The sequence below is a fragment of the Equus przewalskii genome, chromosome 2 (assembly GCF_037783145.1).
Source record: "Equus przewalskii isolate Varuska chromosome 2, EquPr2, whole genome shotgun sequence".
In the NCBI taxonomy this organism is placed as follows: domain Eukaryota; kingdom Metazoa; phylum Chordata; class Mammalia; order Perissodactyla; family Equidae; genus Equus; species Equus przewalskii.
In genome coordinates, this window is record NC_091832.1 from 28,608,210 (window position 1) to 28,630,307 (window position 22,098).

General features: G+C 48.3%; 2 protein-coding genes and 2 long non-coding RNA genes across 6 annotated transcripts; 2 read left to right on the plus strand and 2 right to left on the minus strand.

Annotated features, from left to right (window-relative positions):
- Window positions 1–968: 968 nt before the first annotated feature.
- Window positions 969–9,730, minus strand: LOC139081960 (uncharacterized). Of its 2 annotated transcripts, none has more exons than XR_011537508.1 (2): window positions 9,574–9,730; window positions 969–2,797 (listed from the first exon to the last, which is right to left on the minus strand). It is a non-coding gene; the product is annotated as an uncharacterized lncRNA (long non-coding RNA). The 2 variants fall into 2 exon arrangements; XR_011537509.1 differs by having other exon boundaries at window positions 969–4,538; window positions 9,574–9,709.
- Window positions 2,268–9,646, plus strand: GPATCH3 (G-patch domain containing 3). The gene is made up of 7 exons (XM_070610578.1): window positions 2,268–2,739; window positions 4,164–4,588; window positions 6,593–6,767; window positions 7,107–7,166; window positions 7,761–7,882; window positions 8,015–8,142; window positions 8,917–9,646. Exons 1-7 carry the CDS (start codon window positions 2,304–2,306, stop codon window positions 9,131–9,133), a joined length of 1,563 nt encoding a protein of 520 aa, XP_070466679.1. The 5' UTR covers window positions 2,268–2,303; the 3' UTR covers window positions 9,134–9,646.
- Window positions 9,682–21,239, plus strand: GPN2 (GPN-loop GTPase 2). Of its 2 annotated transcripts, XM_008519502.2 has the most exons (5): window positions 9,682–10,420; window positions 11,001–11,157; window positions 13,539–13,699; window positions 15,305–15,435; window positions 18,685–21,239. In XM_008519502.2, exons 1-5 carry the CDS (start codon window positions 10,010–10,012, stop codon window positions 18,755–18,757), a joined length of 933 nt encoding a protein of 310 aa, XP_008517724.2. In that variant the 5' UTR covers window positions 9,682–10,009; the 3' UTR covers window positions 18,758–21,239. The 2 variants fall into 2 exon arrangements, with proteins under 2 accessions (XP_008517724.2, XP_070466703.1); XM_070610602.1 differs by lacking the exons at window positions 15,305–15,435; window positions 18,685–21,239 and adding an exon at window positions 14,211–14,600 and having other exon boundaries at window positions 9,800–10,420.
- Window positions 15,304–17,986, minus strand: LOC139081961 (uncharacterized). Its single transcript, XR_011537510.1, has 2 exons — window positions 17,696–17,986; window positions 15,304–15,609 (listed from the first exon to the last, which is right to left on the minus strand). It is a non-coding gene; the product is annotated as an uncharacterized lncRNA (long non-coding RNA).
- Window positions 21,240–22,098: the final 859 nt, after the last annotated feature.

Genomic DNA, 22,098 nt, shown 5'->3' on the forward strand with positions numbered 1-22,098 from the left:
ACTGTTTTGCACTTTATTCTGTGACTCTCATCTGAATTCATTCCTGCGGGTGCCCAAGGACCCACTTTCTCAGCCCGGAGCCCCAGGCGGGTAACCAGGGTCGGGCAACACTACATCTGAGATTCATTCTGTTGCTCTGTGCAGCAGTAGCCCATTCATTTTCATTGTTGTAAAGTATCCCATCATACTACAATTCATTTATGCATTATACTGCTGATGAACATTTGGATCATCAAATAACATTGCTGGGATTATTCTTGCACACATCTTTTGGTACACAGAGGCTTGCAGATGTGTTGTTATATAACAACTGGAATTACCGATTTGTAGAATGTGTGCTCAACTTGATAGATCTTGCGAGTTTTCCAAAGTGGTTGTACCAATCTACAGTTTCATCAGCAGATTTTAAAATCCAGATATAACATTGTCCCTATCCACAATTACCCGGACACTTGTTAGACATGTTTTTATTTTTTTATTTCTCAAATAGGTGTATATTTGTGATCACCACAAAGTAACCACTTCCTTTGTTGCTTTTTGAGATATGTTTTCTCTTTTAAGATTTTTTTGTTAAATAGTAAAACAAAATATTTATAAAAAATACGTAAAGAATAACAGCACAATAAACCCTCATCATTGTTCTATATATCATTATTACCATCAACTTTGAGGTCCTTTCTAAATCTATCACCTCTTCCCAAAGGTAATGACTACCCTGAATTTTGGGTTAATCATTTTTTTACTTTTCTTTATGGTTTTAAAGCATACTTATTTATGTACCCCTAAAAATATTTTTTAGTTTGTATTTTTGAACTTTATATAAATGGAATAATTCTGTTTTCTGACTTGCTTATTTTCAATCAACTCCATGTACCTGAGTAATAGTACTAAATGCCAATTTTTTTCTCTTACAAACACTGCAGCTATGAATATTTGTATATACTGTCAAATAAAAAGCAAATCTGGACTTAGTGAAGAGAGACTTTATTTGAAATGACTGTTGCAAGGGAGGAAAGGAACTATTGCAATAGGGAGACGGAAGCTGTTGCAACGGGAGAACGCTCTGACCGTAGGATCTGCACGTGTCTCAAGGGTTAGGCAAAAAGAGTTGAGTGTGAGAAAGTGGGATGACCAGGAGTGGCATGATGGGAGAGATCAGAGAACATTTTCTCCTGAAGCCAGCCTGTTCTCAGGAGGGGCTATTAAGGAGGGGTTTGCGCTGGCGCAAGTCAGGGGCCAGGGATGCAAAGTTCAGGGAACTGGGGGAAAGAAAGCTTAACCAAACTTTGGTTAACAAGCATTTTGTTCTGAATGATCATTGGGCCAAGCAATTCATCCAAGCGTTTTTGAGGCAGAGAAGTGGAATTTAAAGTCTGTGTCTAGCCTTGTCATAGGTAAACAAGGGGGCACCCATAAGTTTTATCTAAGTCATATCACAGAGTGTGTTTCTTTACAATAATCTGTGTTCCAGAACACCAAAGGCGGGAGGCGTTTCCTAACTTTGGCTGTTTTTCAGGATCACAGGGCTTAGGTAAAGGTCAACATTGTCAATACATTTCCTGATAAACGCATGCAAGAATTTCTTTAAAGTAGATACCCAGAAGTGGAATTGCTGGGTCAAAAGGTAAGTGTAGTTTCACACTACTGGGTGATGCCGAATTGTTTCCCCAAGTACCAGTTTACACTTCTATCAACGGTATTTGGGAGCTCCAGTCGCTCCACATCGTCACCGACTTTTGAGGATTTCAAAATGTTTGCCAATCTGGTGGATGTGAAGTGGGTCTCACTGCATTTCCTTGATTATTAATGAGATTGAGCATCTTTCATTGTTAATTGGACTTTTTTCTCTTCTGTGAAGTGTCTTCGGCCCACTTTTCAATTGGATTGTTTATCTTTTTCTTACTGGTTTGTGGGAGTTCACCAATATGTTTTGTAAAAATAAATGGATGAACGACTGAAAGGCTCTGAACTGAGAAAGAACTGAGATTAGATTTAGGAGAGCCCCAACAAGTAAAAATCTTAAAAACTGCCCCTCCCGCAGGCTTCTAATTAGATCCTCACTAGAGCCTTATGAAAACTCTGTAACCCCATTTCTCAGGTGAGTTTTTCCATTATCGCCGACTTCTCTCTGTGGGAAAGGGACTGGAACGACTTCTCCCAGACCTCCCCAGCTCCCATTTCCACATTCAGACTCCCAGCGGACTACCTGCGGGTTAGAAAGTACTATTGCAACGCAGACAACTCGGAGCTGCTCGCGCTGTTCTCGCGAGAATTGGTTCCAGCTGATCATGTGATAATCCAAGATGGCGGTGCCCAGCGAGGCAGAGAAGGAAGCGCCAGTTTACTTAATAGTGAGCGGTATCCCTTCGGAGTTGCGCTCGGCCCAGCTACGGAGCTACTTTAGCCAATTTCGGGAACAGCGCGGCTGTGGCTTCCTCTGTTTCCACTACCGGCATCGGCCTGAGCGGGCCCCTCCCCAGGCTGCTCCTGACTCTGCTCTAACTCCTACCGGCCAGGTTCTCGCTGAGACTTCGGTCACCGATGCCCGCGCTCTCTCCACTCGGGACTCTGCTCCCGCCCAGACCCGCACCTGCTGCTGCGTCATCTCGGTACCGGGGGCGGCTCAAGCCCACAGGCTTCTTCGCATGTACTCCGGCCGCCGTTGGCTGGATTCTCAGGGGACTTGGTTGCCCGGTCGTTGTTTCATCCGCAGACTTCGGCTACCTACTGAGGCATCAGGTACGGGTGAGAAAGATGATAGACTGGGCCTCCGGGCCCTGGAACAGAGGCACCTCTCCTGAGGGATGATGAGAATAAGTCACGTCTCTGCTTACGACTCTTTAGGAGTTTAGGACATTTATGGATAGAGCTTCAGGCTCAACTTGCACGTTAGTTTACCTCAGGGAAAAACAAACCAAAAAGAGGCCTATTCGGATGATGGTCTATTTTCCAACTTTATTAGATCCCGTCTGAGACTCTTTTGTCTATCTGAGGGGTTCATTTTGCACTGACACAAAGGGAAAATAGGAAATCAAGTTTCTAAAACTCTTATTGTCTTTTTTTTTAATTGCGGTAACATTGGTTTATAACATTATATAAATTTCAGGTGTACATCATTATATTCCGATTTCGTGTAGTCTTATTGTCTGTCTTTATTGCACTCTCTTTATTGCTCCCCACTCACTTCTCTCTTAGCAAGGTGCAAATGAAGAGACTTTATCTTTTCTCAGAACTCCCATTTTCATGGGAAATCACTTTGATGGAGAACAGGAAACACAGTGCAGAGCCCTCTTCATTCATTCTTTCAACAAATCTAGCTTGTATTGCTAGACCTAGTGTGACTCTAGCTTACATGCAGAGAACAGTTGGACAGTCTGTGCTCAGAATCCAGAGAAGACGACAGATTTGTAAAGAGGTAATTGTCACAGAGATGCCATTCTAATTGTTAACATTTATGAGCACTTCCTATGTATCTACTAGGCACTGTTCTAAGCTTTTCATTTCCTTATTGACTCCTTACAACAGTCCTATAAGGTAGGAGCTATTCTTACCCATTTTATAGGGAGGAAACTGAGGGATGCAGAAGTTATGTTACTTGCCCAAGGTTACAGAGCTAGTAAGTGGCAGAGTCACCATACAAACCCAGGCATTTTGCTCCAGAGCCTATTCTCTTTTTCACCAAGTGCTGTGAGATGACAGAGGGAGAAACCCATTTCCTAGAGGGATCAGGAAATGTGGCATGTCATCGGGATCTTGAAAGATAAACAGGAATTTGTAGGGAAGAATAGTGTTCAAAGTAATGGCATTTTCAAAGACACAGAGAGATGTGAAAGCCCATGAAACTTTCAGGGCATGTTAAATTGTTTGCTGTGGTTGGAGCACGTGGTACAAGAGTGTGCAGGGGGTGAGGGTTGATGGCAGTTGAGAATGAAAAGGTTGTAAGAACCAGATCCGGAAGAAACTTGTGTGCTCAGCTGAGATGATGAGAAATGGCATGAAACTACTAGGTGCTCTAGTCAGGGACTGGAAGAAGGGGCTCTGGAGAAGTGTGAAAGGCAGGAACAGCATTAAGCTAAAGGATTTAAACCTTGACCAATTTCTGGCTCAAGTGTTGGCGGAGGCTTCTGGGTTTGAAGAGCCATTCTTTTCTCTTGCTTCCCAAGGTTTGGGCTCCTTTCCCTTCAAGACCCGGAAGGAACTGCAGAGTCGGAAGGCCAAGAGTGAAGCCTTCACTCTGGCCGACCTGAGGCAACTGCCAGAGCTGAACCCACCAGTGCTGATGCCCAATGGGAATGTGGGAACTCCCCTGGGGGTTTTTTTGGAGTTGATCCGGGCCTGCCGCCTACCCCCTCGGATCATCACCCAGCTGCAGCTCCAGTTCCCTAAGACAGGTTCCTCCCGGCGCTACGGCAATGTACCCTTCAGGTATGAGGATTCAGAGACTGTAGAGCAGGAAGAACTTGTGTACACCGCCGAGGGCGAGGAAATACCCCAGGGAACCTGCCTGGCAGACATACCAGCCAGCCCCCGTGGAGAGCCTGAGGAGGAAGGGGAAAAGGAGGAGGAAGAAGAGTCACACTCAGATGATGTGAGTACAGTGAACCACCCTGTCCTTGCTGGCAACTTAGAGAGGCCAAAGTATTAATAATACCACTCTTCAATTGTATATTACAAGAGTTCTAAACCTGGGGTCCCCAGGAGGGTTCCAAAGAGTTAAAACTCCCTGACATAGGATGTAAAACTGCATTAGCACGTGCAAATATGCATTTTTCTATGGGGAGAGGGGCCAGAACTTTTATCAGAAGATTCTCAAAGGGGTCTTCTTTTCATTCCTTTAGAAGGAATGTAAGGAAGGTCTTTTTCATAGATGAAAATCTGCCAACCATGAGATAAGATAATCTAAGAAAGTAGAGGCCGCGCTGGGATGTGAATCCAGTCCTCTTCACTGCTTGTCTAACCTCTGTGTGCTTTCATTATGTGGCTGAGAAGTCCCTTCTATTTTTTGACTTTGAGTCTGTGGATTGAACACTAGCCTCCACTCTATCAGTAAAATATAGTCAGGAGCCACATAAGGACATTTCAGTCAACAAGGGACCACATATACAAGAGTGGTCCCCTAAGATTAGTACCATATAGCCTGGGTGTGTAGTAGGCTATACCATCTAGGTTTGTGCCAGTACATTCTGTGATGTTTATACAATGACAAAATCACCTAATGACACGTTTCTCAGGGTGTATCCCCGTTCAGCAACTCATGGCTGTAAACATTTCTTCCACCTGTTTCCCCATACCTGGTTGTTCATCCATAAAATCAGGAGAGATGTGATTTGTTGGGAAACTTTTTTTATGTATACATTGGGTAAAAAGTAATTCACCTATGTCTTCAAAGCTCCCGGCCCAGAGTTGCTAACACATCTGGACCACAACCTTAGTCTGGTGCTGTCCTGACTTTTCTTCAATACCTGCTTTGCAGCAGTGATTTCTTAGGGCTCTTGAAGTTTAAACAGGACGGGGCCCCCAGGATTTCAAGCCAAGAGTCATCCTATCATTTGACAAGTCCAGTCAAGCAGGAGTAAACATAGGGGCTGGCGCAGGATTCCAAAGACATTCTGAAACTCATTTCCTGCCCTCAAAGAGCCTTAAATCTCCCTGAACAGAGAGAGAACCAGCATGTGGCAAACTGGGTTGTAATGCTAGCTCTGCCACTCTCTTGGTGGACTGTCTTGAGCAAATCTCCTTACTCCTCTGAACCCAGGTTTCTGCTGCTTTTTTTTTTTTTGAGGAAGATTAGCCCTGAGCTAACATCTGCTGCCAATCCACCTCTTTTTGCTGAGGAAGACTGGCCCTGAGCTAACATCCGTGCCCATCTTCCTCTACGTGATATGTGGGACGCCTGCCACCGCCTGGCTTGCCAAGCGGTGGCATGTCCGCACCTGGGATCTGAACCAGCGAACCCCGGGCTGCCGAAGTGGAACGTGTGCACTTAACTGCTGCGCCCCTGGGCTGGCCCCTGAACCCAGGTTTCTTCATCTGTAGAATGAGAATAATAGTACCTCACAAGTTGTTGGGGTGATTAAAGGAGCTGAGTTATGTGAAGGGCCTGACGCACAGTAGACAATAGGTATTAGTTCTTGTCCCTTCTTTCTTTGTGACATCCCATACAAAGGCCTCAACAATGTGATTAGCACTGAGAAGTTCAGAGACCAGCGAGAGTGCTGTGGGCCTTAGTGTGGGGGGGCTTCATGTAGGCTGTAGAACTTGAGGGATGAGGAAGAATTTAACCAAATGAACAAGAGAAGGTGGTGGGAGAGGAGGGAAGATATTGCAGGCAGGGGGAACAACATGGCCAAAAGCAAGGAGATAAGAGTGAATCAGGCTTATAAGGAGAAGGAACCAAGTATGTTGAGAAACGGGATGCAGAGATGTGTTGGTTAAGGCCTCGAGGGCCAAATATGTGCTGCTTCTCAGAGAAATTTGGAGGAGTGGAGCTGAGGGCCCATCTCACAGGCCTCCTGTGCCCTGAGCTGTCCTCCTTGTGGGCATGAGGTCAGGAAGCTAGACAGGCAGGTCACCTCTCCCCACCTTCTCTCAGGACGATGACCGGGGTGAGGAGTGGGAGCGGCATGAAGCACTGCATGAGGACGTGACCGGGCAGGAGCGTACCACGGAGCGGCTCTTTGAGGAGGAGATCGAGCTCAAGTGGGAGAAGGGTGGCTCCGGCCTGGTGTTCTACACTGATGCCCAGTTCTGGCAGGAGGAAGAAGGAGGTAATGCTGGCACCCAGGCAAGGGCAGGAGTGATCCCGGCTGCATTCGCTGAGGGCTTTCTGTTCCACATGGTGGGTTCCCTGGCAGTGAGTCCGAATAAAGGGCTAGGGAAGAGACTTACCTTGATTGTATATGAAAGACCAGTCATCCTTTTTAGGGGAGGGGGATCAGTGGAGTGCAGAGAAAATGCCCTCCTGTAAATTCTGAATGACCCTCCCAGAGGAGACTTAAAAATACAATCAAAAGCCCCAAGTTGTAGAACATATGCCTAAGCCCAGATTTAACTCTCAACAGAACTGAGTCCTTAGCTCACTCTGCCTGATGCTTTCGTTTCTGCAGACTTTGATGAACAGACAGCCGATGACTGGGATGTGGACATGAGTGTGTACTACGACAGAGGTACTGGGCCAGGGTTTGCAGTACGGGGAGGTGGAAGTGGTGCCCGGACTTGCAGTGACACTTCACCAGACCTACTTAGCAGAGGCTGAGACAGGGGACCGGTTCCCTTAGCGTAGCCCACTGAGAACATTCCCCTTAGAAATCTCTAGTTGAGTGCATTGAGTGCTGGTTGTGGGCAGAGCCTTGTCCCTCTCTTTGTGAAGGTTCACTGGGGACAGCCCTCAGGGAGCTCTGGTTCTGCTAGGCAGGCTCTAGTAGAGTGGGAGGGGCAGGAGTTCATGCTCTGGTTAAGAGTTTAGATTCTGGAGTCAAAAATGACCTGAGGTGGGGTGGGGTGGGAGGGGAAGACCTGGGTTCTAATTCTGTCATTTGTTGGCTCTATGATTTTTCTGCACCACAATTTCCTCATCTGTAAGATGGGAGAGCCATGGTTCCTACTCTTGGGGAGCACCCAGTCTAATGAGAGAGATAATAATAAAGTCATAAACTACAGTAAAGATGAATACGTAAATCTTGTGAGGAGGTCTTAGAAACCTGATTTTCCCCGCTTCTGCTGAGAGAGACCCTTCTGCAAACTGGGCTCTGCTTCCTCAGATGCTGGAGACAAGGATGCTCGAGACTCTGTCCAGATGCGTCTGGAACAGAGACTCCGTGATGGCCAGGAGGACGGCTCTGTGGTCGAACGCCAGGTGGGCACCTTTGAGCGCCACACCAAGGTGAGCACTGTCCATTGTCCAGCCCATTGACCCATCTCTTTTCCTTCTCTACCCCCATTCCTTCTCTTCTTCCCTCTACCCCCCACCCCTGCAGGAGCCCCATCTCTTGAGTCTTCTCCCTTTCCTCTGCAGGGCATTGGGCGAAAGGTGATGGAGCAGCAGGGCTGGGCTGAGGGCCAGGGTCTGGGAAGCCGGGGCTCAGGGGTGCCCGAGGCCTTGGATAGTGACGGCCAGCACCCCAGATGCAAGCGTGGATTGGGGTGAGTATGGCTGAGGGACTTCCCTTGGGGTTCAGGCTAGCCTTTCAGCTGTACTCTTTCCCCCTTCCCTCTGGTTTTGGGATTGGTGCTAGGGACTCAGGGGATGAACTTCAAAGCAGAGTTAGAAAGAAAAAGTAGGTCTGGCACTAATATTTTTTTAGACCAAGCCCCAAGGCTTAAGAGGACCATGGATTTCCTGAGGGAGTCATTCTCCCTAGTCTTGGGAGTTTGAACTTGATGATTGCCATTAGGGAGTGACTGTGAGTCACAGAGTGGTGACAGTTGTTCTAAACGTTGTGTTCTATTTAAAATGAAAGCAGGGGCCGGCTGGGTGGCGCAGTGGTTAAGTTCGCACATTCTTCTTCTGCGGCCCCGGTTAGCTGGTTCGGATCCCGAGTGCGGACATGCCACCGCTTGGCAAGCCAGGCTGTGGTAGGCGTCCTACATATAAAGTAGAGGAAGATGGGCACGGATGTTAGCTCAGGGCCAGTCTTCCTCAGCAAGAAGAGGAGGACTGGCAGCAGATGTTAGCTCAGGGCTAATCTTCCTCAAAAATAAATAAATAAATAAATGAAATGAAAGCAGTATGTGAGGTTCCTGGTTGCTGGCACTGTCAATGGATAGATACGGGGGCTGGAGAGCAAAGATCCAGATTTAAAGCTCTGTCTTTGAGACAAACCAAGTATGTAGTAGCTACTTCCCTGTTCTTTCCCAATCCCTTCACTGGGGTTTGAGAGAGAGCAGCCCTCTCACTGAGAACCCTTTGTAATCCAGGTATCATGGAGAGAAGCTACAGCCATTTGTGCAACTGAAGAGGCCCCGCGGAATCGGCTTGGGGCTCATCTCCACCATCTACGATGAACCCCTACCCCAGGACCAAGGGGAGCTGCTGCTCCGCCGCCAGCCACCCACCAGCATGAAGCTTCGGACAGACATGGCCTTTGTGAGATGTTCCAGCTGTGCCTTGGACACCAACTCAGAGCCCGAGTGATGACACATTCAGGGGCTTCCTTAGTCAGGGTCACTCATAGCTGCAGTGGCAGCCCCCTGCCGGGACTCCCTCCGGAGTAGAAAGAACTCTGGGAGTAGCAATCTGCACAACTTGTTCAGGGTGCTTTGTTCTGAACTTGCCTTCAGGCTCTCTACCTCAAGGGCGTTTTTACAAAAAGTCCCGCTATCCTCCTCCCTTTTGATATTAGGGCTTAATGACCTCTCCTCCTTGGTCTCCTAACCTTAGTTCCTGTTTAGACCTGCCCGTTGCCTCCCCCAGTACCTTGAAAGGCTGGACTGACTGAGGCTATCAGCACAACCTTCATTGGCGGGTCACTATGAAGGCCAGAAAGTGGGAGGAAGAGACCTGGGAGAGGAGAGGGTTTGTGGGGCTGGGAAGAGACGGTCTTGGGGCGTGCCCTCCCACGCCTCTACCCTTACCCAGCTGCGTCCGGAGAGTCCGCGGGAGGTGGTCGGGTCTGCGACCTAACGGGAGAGTAAAGGTTTGACTGGGTTTTTCTGTCTCTTCTGTTTTGGGCCGGGAGGAAGGTCGAGGAAATACCAGGAGAAGGTCCCCACATCTGGCCCCTCCCTCTCTGGGGGAGTCCCGCGGTGCCACGCCCCTCGGCGGCCGCCCGCGTCGGCACTGCGGGGGCGGGACTTCCTTTCCGGGCGCCGCCGTTTCCGGCATCGTCCGGAAGTCGATCCTGGTCCTGTCAGTACCGGGTCCGTCCTTCTCGCGTCGCTCCGGTTCTAGCTGTTCCTTCTTAGGCGACCCCGGGCCTCGCTGCCGGCTCCCCGGAAGTCACTCGCACTCGGCTTGCGTGTTGCTGCCCACCGTTTCCCCGCTGAACTCGCGTGGGTCCCCGTGCCGCCCATGGCGGGGGCCGCTACGACCACGGCCTTCGGGCAGGTGGTCATCGGCCCGCCGGGCTCGGGGAAGACCACGTACTGCCTGGGCATGAGTGAGTTCCTGCGCGCGCTGGGCCGGCGCGTGGCGGTGGTGAACCTGGACCCGGCTAACGAGGGGCTGCCGTACGAGTGCGCCGTGGACGTGGGCGAGCTGGTGGGGCTGAGTGACGTGATGGACGCGCTGCGGCTGGGGCCCAACGGCGGCCTGCTCTACTGCATGGAGTACCTGGAGGCCAACCTGGACTGGCTGCGAGCCAAGCTCGACCCGCTCCGCGGCCACTACTTCCTCTTTGACTGCCCCGGCCAGGTGGAGCTCTGCACGCATCACGGCGCCCTGCGCAGCATCTTCTCGCAGATGGCACAGTGGGACCTCAGGGTGCGTCTCGGGTCTGGTAGGCCCATTTTGCAGGTGGAGGAACTGAGACAGAGAGAACAGATGCCACGGCCCCAAGTCACACAGCGAGGTAGGGTTGAGTCGCTTTGGAGTAAAACAGGTGTGAATTTGAATTCTGCCTCTGCTACTGACTCGCTGTCTGGTCTTGGGTAAATCAGGTTATTTCTCTGAACCTCAGTGTTCTCATCTGTAAAATGGACGTGCTAGTATCCAATTTGGGATTATGAGAAGTATAGAAAGGGTTATGTGGAAAGTGGCATGATGATTGTTGTGACTTGATGGGCAAAAATAAGTGAAAGAATAGAGTCAGGTGCAGTGGGAATTGAACCGCTTGCCCACTGGGAGGCTCAGTGCAAGGCATGTTGTAAGAAAAAAATGTCCCATCATCTCTTGGGAGAAAGAAATGAGTGCGGCTAATAGAATGAAACAGAAGCAGGAGGCAACTAATGGGGAAAGCTTGCACTCTGTCCTCGGAAGTCTCCAGTGTGATGGGGGAGACATAGGCCCTGATGTTCCCTGCCTCTCCAGGCCACTCTCACCTTGTCTCTTCTTCGCTTCCCAGCTGACTGCCGTCCATCTCGTGGATTCTCACTACTGCACAGACCCAGCCAAGTTCATTTCAGTACTGTGTACCTCCCTGGCCACCATGCTGCACGTGGAGCTGCCGCACGTCAACGTTCTCTCCAAGATGGACCTCATTGAGCACTATGGGAAGCTGGGTAAGAGCTCCTGTTCTGGGCAGACAAGGACAGGGCAGTGGCTGGGCGGAGTGAAGCAGAGATCTCAGCTGAAGGATGCAGCCTCCAGGGACCATGCATGGCCTGGTGATAGTAGCCACAGATAGGTCCTGACCCTTGCCCATTTTTTTTGTGCCATTCTGTGCCAGATACTGTTCTGGGTTTGGGGGACAACGGAGCTACAGATGGTGATACGTACTACAAAGGAATGAAAGTGATGGCACAGTGAGTGGTTGGGAGTCAGGGGAGTGAGCAATGCCATCTGAGCTAAGACCCAAATGGTTAGAAGGAGCCAGGAGAAGTATTCTAGGCAGAGGGACCAGAAGAGGTAAAGGCCCTTAGGGAAAGAGCTTTCTGGGTTCAAGGAAAAGGCAGGGGCGGGGTGGAACCCAAAGTAACTGAGTTAGTGGGCAGGGGAAGGGTGGTAGGAAATGAGGTCAGAGAGGTGGGTGGGGGCCAGAACCTGTACTGTTGAAAGACAGAGGAAAACCATTGATGAATATTAAGCAAGAGAATAGCATGAACTGAAAAAGTCATTCTGGCTGCTTTGTGGAGAATGAATTAAAAAGGGTAAGAATGAAAACAGAGATCCTTTAGGTTTTTGCAGCAGCCCAAGCAGTCATAGTGGAAATGAGGAGAAGTAGATAGATTGAAAACTTACTCAAGAAATAGGATTTGTTTGTGGATTGGGTGAGGAGACAGGAATTAAGGATGACTCTCAGGTTTCTGACTGAGCCAGTGGACAGATAAGGATGCCATTTGTTGAGTGAGGAAGACTGAGGGGGAATCAGGCTGGTGCAAGGCAGGAGAGTTGCCTAGGGGCCCAATGGCCAGCATTTTTTCATGCAAAATTAGTGCTTTGCTGAGCTGGGAGCATCAGTTCCCTAAATAGCATCTCCAGCCACAAAGGAACCTAGAAAAGAAAAGCAGAAATGACCAGCAGTGAGCAGGAGGGAGGTTGTTGGGAGAGTAACATGACAGGAGACTTGTCCAAAGAGGCCAACTGGCTGCCAGTCAGGACTTGGAGGGGCCGTGTCAGCCCAAAGTTCTGGTCCATCTCTTGACAAGCCCAGAAGCCCCATTTTATCTAGGTCCAGATGTGCAGTCCTCCCAAGCCCCTGTCCCCCTTCACAGCCTCCAGCCCAGATGGCTACATGGTGGTCCTCGACGTTTCCAGCTCTGACTCTTGCCAGTCATCCTCGCAGGAGACTGAGATGTAAACCAGATGAGGCAGTTGAGGCCCAGAGACATTACCTGAATAGTCCAAGGTCAGTCACACAGCTGATGTGTTAGCTGAGACGAAATCTAAACCCAAGTGTGCCTGGCTCAGTTTCTTAGTTCTTAGGGAAAAGTGTACCTGTCAGGCAATCCAAGAAGTTTGTTGGAATGCCCAGGACATTCTTCCTTGTAGGTACAGGATGTCAGTTTCTTTCTTTCTTTTTTTTAAAGATTTTATTTTTCATTTTTCTCCCCAAAGCCCCCCGGTACATAGTTGTATATTTTTAGTTGTGGGTCCTTCTAGTTGTGGCATGTGGGACACTGCCTCAGCGTGATGAGCGGTGCCATGTCTGCGCCCAGGATCCAAACCAGCGAAACCCTGGGCCACCGAAGCGGAGCGTGTGAACTTAACCACTCAGCCATAAGGCTGGCCCCAGGATGTCAGTTTCTAATTAGAGCTGATTAGAACACAGGAGGCAGGAAGTGAGTTGATCTCTGACAGCCTGACGCCCTCACTTTGGAACAGACCTGCTGAGTAGCCCAACCACTTGAGTTTCCCAGGCAGAAATTGACAGTGCAGAGAGGCCAACTTTCGGTTTTTAGTAGGAAGTTTGTATTCATAGAACTGAGTCAGGAACCTCCGAGTCGTCTAGTCTGGGTCTCCTCGTTTTATGTTAAGAAGGAACTGGCCCAGAAAGGGAAAGTGATTTACCCAAGAGGCCACCCTGCTAGAATGTAGTGTTCATTCAATATGACCAGCATTTACAGAGTCTTTACAGTGTGTGTGCCAGGTCCTGGGGGTACTGCCTGGCTGAGCTTCATAAGGTGGGGACCCAGCAGTGTTCTTACTACATGTTCGATACCATTGTTTACTACCATTGGTCAAGGACTTTTCTGTATCAGGCACTGGGGTTTATAGCATTTAATCCTCACAAGAGCCCCATGAGGTGGGTACCTGCCCATATAGCTAGTAAATGGCAGAATCAAGTATTTTCTTCTTAGTAACTTCATTTCACCGTCTCAAAAAATATTTGTTGAATGAATGAGTGAATGAAGGCAAAAGAAGAAAGAAGGAAAATATGGTCCCTGTCTTCAGGTCTTTAGCCTCATGCCAGCTGCTCCTGAGCATCGGTTTCTCTCCTTAGCCTTCAACCTGGACTACTACACAGAGGTCCTAGACCTCTCCTACCTGCTTGACCACCTGGCTTCTGACCCTTTCTTCCGCCACTACCGTCAACTCAATGAGAAACTGGTACAGCTCATCGAAGACTACAGCCTGGTCTCCTTCATCCCTCTCAACATCCAGGTACTGGGGACTAAGAGGCCTCTTCCTTTGGCTGCAGGCTCTGACAGTACCTGGGAACTCACCAAGCCAAGGCTACGGGAGGCTTTGTGGGCTCAAACAGTGGTCTTTCTCCTGGGCTTGACTATCATTGGGTCCTCTTGGTTTCAGGACCAGGAGCTCTGGTGGGCAGGATTCCAGTAAGGAAGGTGGACCAAAATTTGGCCTTACCTATTCTGTATTGCTGGGTTCTCTCTACACATGTTCCCTCCTCGGTGTGGAAATGAATGAGTTCAGAAAGTCACCAGCAAGGGACTTGATCAAGGCCAGGGACAAGTCTCTCAGGTTCCTTTAAGATAGGCAACTGCCTGTTGACTTTGCAAACTAGTACCCAACCCTTGTGCCTCCCACCTTGCATCCTGCGAGGGTAACCTGGGAGACGCAGGTGCATGTTAGAGTCCTTTCTGCAGTGGGTGGACTGGAGCAAACTTGTCTCTTCCCTCTTTTTTTTTTTTTTTTTTTTTTTTTGAGGAAGATTAGCCCTGAGCTAACTACTGCCAGTCCTCCTCTTTTTGCTGAGGAAGTCCGGCCCCGAGCCAACATCTGTGCCTATCCTCCTCCACCTTCTATGTGGGATGCCTACCACAGCATGGCGTGCCAAGCAGTGCCACGTCCACACCCGGGATCCAAACCGGCGAACCCCGGGCCCCCAAGAAGCGGAATGTGCGAACTTAACCACTGCACCACCGGGCCAGCCCCTCTTCCCTTTTTAATGCCACACTTTTCTCCTCTAAAATGAAAGAATGAATTCTGTAATATTAATCATAACAACTACCATTTCTTTTTTTTGGTAAGATTTTATTTTTCTTTTTTCTCCCCAAAATCCCCCAATACATAGTTGCATATTTTCAGTTGTGGGTCCTTCTAGTTGTGGCATGTGGGATGTTCAGCACGGCCTGATGAGTGGTGCCATGTCCGCGCCCAGGATCCGAACCGGTGAAACCCTGGGCCGCCGAAGTGGAGCATGTGAACCCAACCACTCAGCCATGGGGCCGGCCCCAACTACTACCATTTTTTGAAGGCTTTGTCTGCTGGGCACTGTGCCAAGAACTGTCCATACATTATTTTGCTGTCTTCTTCCCATTGTGTGAGATATGGACTGTTCTTATCACTTTGATGTGGATGAGCAAAGAGGTTACATGCATATTTATTGGGTGCCTGCTGTTAGCAAAGTTCCGTGCCGGGCACTGGGGCTACCTCGACAAATGAGTCTCTGACCTCAGAGGGTACAGAGTCGAGTTGGGGAGGCAGATGAGTTAATAACTTAATAATAGTTAGTGAGATAGTAGGATCACGGCTACAATAGGGATAAACCCAGGGGACAATGGGTGTGCATAGAAGAGCTTATCTCTTCTGATGTGTGGTTGGGGGACAGGGGGTCAGGAAGGGTAGGATGTAGCCAGGCCCTAAAGGACATGGAGAACTACTCCAGGCCAAGGAAGCTGCATGCACAGAGGCTTCATGAGGCAAGATCAGGGAGCTGTTTGGAGACTAAAAGCAGTTTGGTACAACCTCAATTCCACATACCTCTGTTTCACTCACAGAGCTGTTTTTCTCCTCCCCACCTAGGACAAGGAGAGTATCCAGCAGGTCCTGCAGGCTGTGGATAAAGCCAATGGCTACTGCTTTGGGGTCCAAGAGCAGCGAAGCCTGGAGGCCATGATGTCTGCTGCAATGGGAGCTGACTTCCATTTCTCCTCGTATCCTTGCTCTCTAGCCTCCCAGCCACAGCCAAGAGGGGGAGACTTGGGGTTTAGGAGTGGCCACATCTACCCTTGTAGATGACTGATTTCATGTTGAACAGTTGTGCTCCCTGGTGACTGTCTTTCATCTGCAAAGGCTGGTCCCTTAGAAGTTTTCAGGGTTGGTTGTACCTGAGGGCAAGGGAGGATATTGATCAGAAAGAGCAACAAATACAGAGGCCCAGAAATAAAAGGGCATTGGTCATTTGAGAGAGATTCGACGGGTTCAGTTTCAGTTGCCTGGTGTCTTGAGTGTGAAGGGGAAAGAGAGATGCAGGGATATAAGGGAAGTAGACAGGGCTGGCGATGGAGGGCTTGAGTGCCCCGCTAAGGATTGTGGACTTGAGCTCATAGGTGGGCAGTGGGAACCAGCAGAGTATTGTTGAGCAGGATGTGACACAATCAGATGTGTTTTTTTGGGGGTTTTTGTTGTGTTTTTTTTTTGGTGAGGAAGATTTGCCCTGAGCTAACATCCATGCCAGTCTTCTTCTATATTTTAGTATGTGGGCCACCAGCTCAGCATGGCCGCTAACAGAGCAGTGTAGGTCCACACCTGGGAACCAAACCTGGGCCACCAAAGTAGAGCGTGCTGAACTTAACCACTAGGCCACCAGGGCTGGCCCCAGATACACATTTTTGAAAAGCTCCTCCAAGTGTGGAAAATGCATTTAAAGGATATGATTAAGGGCAGGAGGGTTTTTACAGTCTCTAGGTGAGAAGGGAGGAACATGGTAGTGAGAATAGAAAGAGTGTAGATTGGAAAAATATTAAGGAGATAGACTAGCAGAGTTGGTGACCAGATAGTTTTGGGATAGATGGAGCAGAATTCAGACTCCCAGGTTTCTGGCTTAGGCAGTAGTATGAGTGGTTGTGCTAATCACTGAGGCAAGAAAACAGAGACAAGGGGGCAGGTTTGTCACATGGGTGGAAGGGGGTGCAAGCTGGCACATGTGCTGTGTTTGAGGGGGCCATGGGACAACCAGAGCTGTTCAGGAGGCAGACCTTCAGACCTTCTGAACTGGAGCTGGCTTAGTGACCCGGGTGGGTGGAGCTAAGGTCATGTGTCCCTCGGATCACAGAGGCCACGTGTGAGGCAGGACAGGGAAGTCCAGGCCCTCTAGGCCGGTTTCAGAGATTTGGCATCTACACAGGATGCTGGAGACAAGGGGGGCTCCAGAGTCTGGGGTATGGAGGAAAATAGTTCCAGCCAGCACTTAGTGATTTGTGTCAGCCCCTTTCACATGTGGGAAACAAAAGCTCACAGGGGAACAGACAAGTTATAAATGATGGCAGAAGAGTGTGCGGTGCCTGATGAAGGGGTTGAGGAACTGCCTTACACATTCAGTTAATGTTGGCAAATTCAACTGCATGTGCTCAGCAGAAAGGGAAGGGCAGTTTTAATAGTGCTGATATTTTGCACACTGTATGTTACTTTATGCATTCATTCATATTATACAGGATTCTATTCATAAAACCATGTATACTGTATTTAATAAATGAGTTGAGGAATTTTCAAGGATATTTTTAACCATATACATTTGTGCTGATGAGAAAAGTCAGCTCTGCTGAGGAGGGAGTGGGTAAGGAAAGCTTCATAGAGGCGGTAGCACTTGAGTTGCACCCTCTTAAAGGAGGGTTAGCCAGGCTGATTAAGAGAGAAAGGGAATCAGGGCAAAAAGAACAGTATTTACAAAGGTGAGGGGGTTCAAGGTTAAGACTTGTCTGAGGGGTTGCAAGTAGAATGGCATGACTTCTGGGCAGGACAGGGCTGCCTGGGGAACCAGAAGTGCGAGACAGATGAGTAGAGATAGAATGCAGGGTTTCATGGGCTCTGCTCAGGAACGCGGGCTTCAGGCCAGAGGCAAGGCAGATTTGAGATTGTTGCATGTCAAGCAAGATGGATTCCGCTGGTCCTGAGTGATCCTCAGGGCCAACTTGCACAGGAACAGGGCATTAGCTCCTGAGGAAAAGTGAAGGCGAGGGAGCATGGGTTCAGAGTCAGTTTGAGCAGCGGTGAGATGGATTTTGATAGATGGATCCATAAGAAATGGTAAAGAAAGGTCCGTAACCTGAACATCTTTTGGTGGGTTAGGTACTTCACTTGCAGGATCTCATTTAATTCTCATTCAGTCCCCTTTTATAGATGAGGCAGTTGGGGCTCTAAGAGTGACAGGTCCAAGGTCCCTCTCCCCAGATGTGTTGGAAGAATAGTTCAAACCTTGGTCTCCCCGGTTGTAGGATCTCAATTTCTGACGCTGGAGTCATCTAGCAGAACAGCCATGGTGGCCAGCCTTGCCATGGTAACCCCCATCTTCTAGTCAGACCGCACACCCAGACCTCAGGCCAGCCAGCCTCACAGGGCTCCTTCAGCAGTGTCACGGTCCTTTCCTTCGTGAATCTGATTTGTGTCCTTCCTGCTCCACTTTCCTCTTGTCCCGAGAGAAGTAGAAGGCACCCTGTGGCCCACACAAAAATTGGTCGTTTTCTTTGGGCTCCCGTGATTTCCTCCCTGGGCAGAAGAAAAGTCACAAACACTTACTGAGCACCTAATGTGTGCCAGGTGCTGTGCTAAGCATTTTGTATTGTCTCATTTGGTCCTCACAACTCTTATTTTTACAGATGAGAAAAAGGAAGTGGCAAAATCAAGATTTAAACCCCCATGGTCTGGCTCTAGAGCATGTGCTATAATATAGAGCACTCTCTGGTCTTTTGATCCTCAGCATTGTGGGAAACAGGCAAATACAGGAACATTTGGGTCTGGATACTCAGAGGGGCTTCTCAGACCCAAATGGGTCCTGTTGCCTAAGCTGTAATTATGAGGAAGGGAGAGGGATGAAGGGAATCTACCAGACATTGTTGGAGTGGACACATCCATAAAGGTTAGATCCGTGGCCTAGTGGTTGGGTTTGCATGCTCTGCTTTGGCGGCCCAGGGTTCGGATCCTGGGCACGGACATGGCACTGCTCATTGGGCCATGTTGAGGCGGCGTCCCACATGCCACAACTAGAAGGACCTACAACTAAAATATACAACTATGTACTGGGGGGATTTGGGGAGAAAAAAGCAGGAAAAAAACCAAAAAGATTGGCAACAGTTGTTAGCTCAGGTGCCAACCTTAAAAAAAAAAAAAATAAATAAAAGTTAGATCCTGCCCAGACCAGTTCCCCGTCCTTGCTGTGCTATCAACCTTGACGCACCCTCCCTCAGCACCCTGGGCATCCAGGAGAAGTACCTGGCACCCTCAGATCAGTCAGTGGAGCAGGAAGCCATGCAGCTGTAGCAACAAGCTGGGTTGTGGAAAACAAGACACATAACCCAGCACTGGGGAAAGTGGCAGCTCCCAGCGAGCAGCAGACAGCTCAGCAGGCTGCAGATCCGAGAGCACTCAGCCTTGCAGAGGACTTCTGGCCAAAAGCCAGACATGGCCCAGAGCAGAGTGCCCTCTACACCCTCAGTGCTCATGAGCTCTGGGCACTGCTGCCAGGAATTCAGCACTGGCCCTGCTTGGGCTCTGATGGAATGTGCTACAATACAAGAGTTTATTTTCTACTTTTTGTGGCTTCCAAACTTTCTTCAACCATCCACGCCCAGAGAGTTGGGGCAGAACAAGGAAATGTGACCTTCCCTCAGAAGAATCCTATTTCTTCATACAGGGCAGTGTTTCCCTCAAAGCACAAGATCATACTAGAGGACTGACAGACTCTCAGTCTCCAGTCATGTGCTTTTGTTGATCTTCACTTTTAACAGTGAGCTTCAAGCCTGAGCTTTCACAGGCAATCCTTCCTAGCTAGATCTTAATGTTCTGTTTTCATTGTATTTATTTCATGGATTTATTCTACTTTTGGCAAGTGTAAACTTGTTTTCCATTTATAGTAGTGATTAAGAGTTTACTTTAAAAATGAAATAATTTATACAAAGTGAGTTGTTTAAAGAAAAATATTAAGTATATAATATGACATTTTGAGGGGTGTGGCAAAAATCCTGATGGCCTGAAGTTGGGAAATACTGGTGTATGCTTCCTTTGCTCTTCTTGCAACTGGTTAAGTGTAATTTGTATTTTCAACCAATAGGTGGCATCCTAGGCTTATTTTTTGGCAGTTGTACCCTGAAGGCAGAAGGGGATGATGGCCATTGTGCCAGAAGTCTGATTTGCAGACACTGGGTCCTGTTAACACACGCAAAAAGCTTGGCATTTTATAAAGTGTTTCTACACACATGATCGTTGTGGTTCTCACAGCAACTCCTAGAGAAACACACAAGATGGGGAATATTACGAAGCCCCACTTTACTTGAGGAAATAGAAAGATGAAGAGTTTGAACTTCGTTCAGCCTTTGTCATCGTCCACTTTGCTGACTTGTTAATTGCGAATACTTAGTGGTGGAAAGTCACAGCACTTCTCCCACAGCATTTGTACACAACTGGAAGAAAGAATTTAGATACCTGTAGAATGTTACTGAATCATAAATCAAGGGAAGATAGGTTACTGGTGGTTTGGGCAGTTGGAGAATTCATTTTAGGAAAATCTATTCTGAAGTGACATTGAGATGGGGGTGACTGAGCTTTGGTTTCCAGTTTTGGCAGCCAAAGCAGACGGTGGAAGAATGAGGGACTGTAAGGAGGCTCCTGTGGCTGGAAGAGTATGAAAGCAGCCGACCTCCGCTCCCACGCCTGGCCATACAGGGGTTAATAACCGGGTGCTGTTTCCTCAGCCTCTTTCATCTGAGTTCAAAGCACCTCACCCCTATTAACACCCTGCACAGTAGGTGGAGAGTATCAACACAGCAAGCCAGGGAAACTGAGGCCAGGAGGCACAGCCTGGGGCTGGCTATGAGTCACCTGTGGGGCCTAGAGCCCAGGAATCCTGACATCCAGGCTGCTGGACGAATCCCTCATCAGTTAGGGTGTGAAGGTGGGTGCTGTGCTTTTGAAAATAGGACCAGTAGCTGTGGTCATGAGTTTTGATGCTTACCCCATCACAGAGACGCCAGCTCTCACCACAGCAAACCAGATGGAAGGCAGGCGTCATTGAGAACTTTATGGCCTCATATCCAAGCACCTCAGTATTTATTCTCTGCAGTCATGAGTGGAGTAGGATGGGAATAATCCAGAACTTTATTTTCAGGCCTTGGTGTGACAACAAGGGTGTTTTCTCCTCCAGTAAATGTAGCTTCTGTCTACCTCCCACTAATAGCAAAATGACTTCCTATTCCCCTGTCACACTGGGGAGGGGACAGCACAATGCAGAAAGGAGGAGACCTCTGGATTCCAGGTAAGGTCTGCTCAGCGTGAAATGTGTAGGGTGAGAGAAAGACGATCTTCCAATATGGCTGGCATATGGCAACCATCCTAAGATTTTTCTTTCTTTTCTGATAAAAATAGAAAAGTAAAAAACTTAGAAAATAAAAAAAAGTCACTCATAATCCCACAACACAGAAATAATCAAAAATATATCTATAATAAATTATCTATCCAACTATAAGTGTATTTTGTGTATTTCAGTCTTATTTTTCTATACATACACAAGGATAGCTAGCATTTATGTAAGTGGGATGTGTTATAATTTCTTTGTAACCTGTTTTCCAGTTAACACTGTTTCATGTAATTATAAATATATAAAGGCCTTTCTAATGTCGACATGATGCTATTCCATGGTATGGCTATAACATTATTTACATTTCCCAACTCCCATGGTTAGTCTATAAGTTATTACCAGTTTTTTACTATTGTAAATAATGCTGTGATTAACATGTTTGTACCTAAATCTTTGTCTGAGTCTCTGACTTTCGTGATAAAATCGTAGAAATGAAGTAGCCAACGTTTTCCACTTTCTGGATTCATATTGCCAAAATACCTTCCAGAAAAGTGCCACTTTCCGTTTCATGGATGCTGTCTGATAGTGCTTATCTCACTTCCAGACACCACTTTGCAATCGTGAACAACTTCTAGAGGGAAGAAACCATCTCTGCCTTAGAAAGGACCTTCTTGGTCATCTCTGCTAACCACTGACATTAGGGTGTATGTGTTTCCTAGCTCTGAATTGGGGAACCCCAACAATTGGAAGAAAGCATTTGGGACTTATCAGCGCCCACAGCTAACTGGAAAGGCTTCCAGCCCAGACAAAGAGGCTTAGGAGTGAGGGTGACGCCCTAAAGCCCACAGAGCTGAAGCACAGCCAGTCTGCTCTCAGCTGTTTCTGAATTAGCAATGCTCACCCACAGTTGGCTGAGAATAGGAAGCCTGATCCCATTAGGTCTGTGGAAAGGTCGATCTTAGAGATTCTCTGCCCTTTCTCAAGGCTCCTGAGAGGGGGAGGGGAGTGACTTCCGACCCATTCCAGCACTACTGAGGCCCACCCTGTTTTTGGAAAGAGAGGCCCAACTGCCCCAGACTCCAGGACGGAAATTCTCTAGCAAGCTGAGTAGCCCCCTCCTTTTCCTTCGCTTTCCTTCTCTCTTGCCCCTGTATGTGGAGCCCTTACTGAGCCTGGTCTGGGCTGCACACCTCCTCTTCCTGTCCCCTTTAGAATGAAGAGTCCCAGATTAGCACATATCTCAATAGCATCGGGCCTGCTGAGGATAGGGCAAGCCATATGTGTCATTTCCAACCCACTGTGTCCCCCA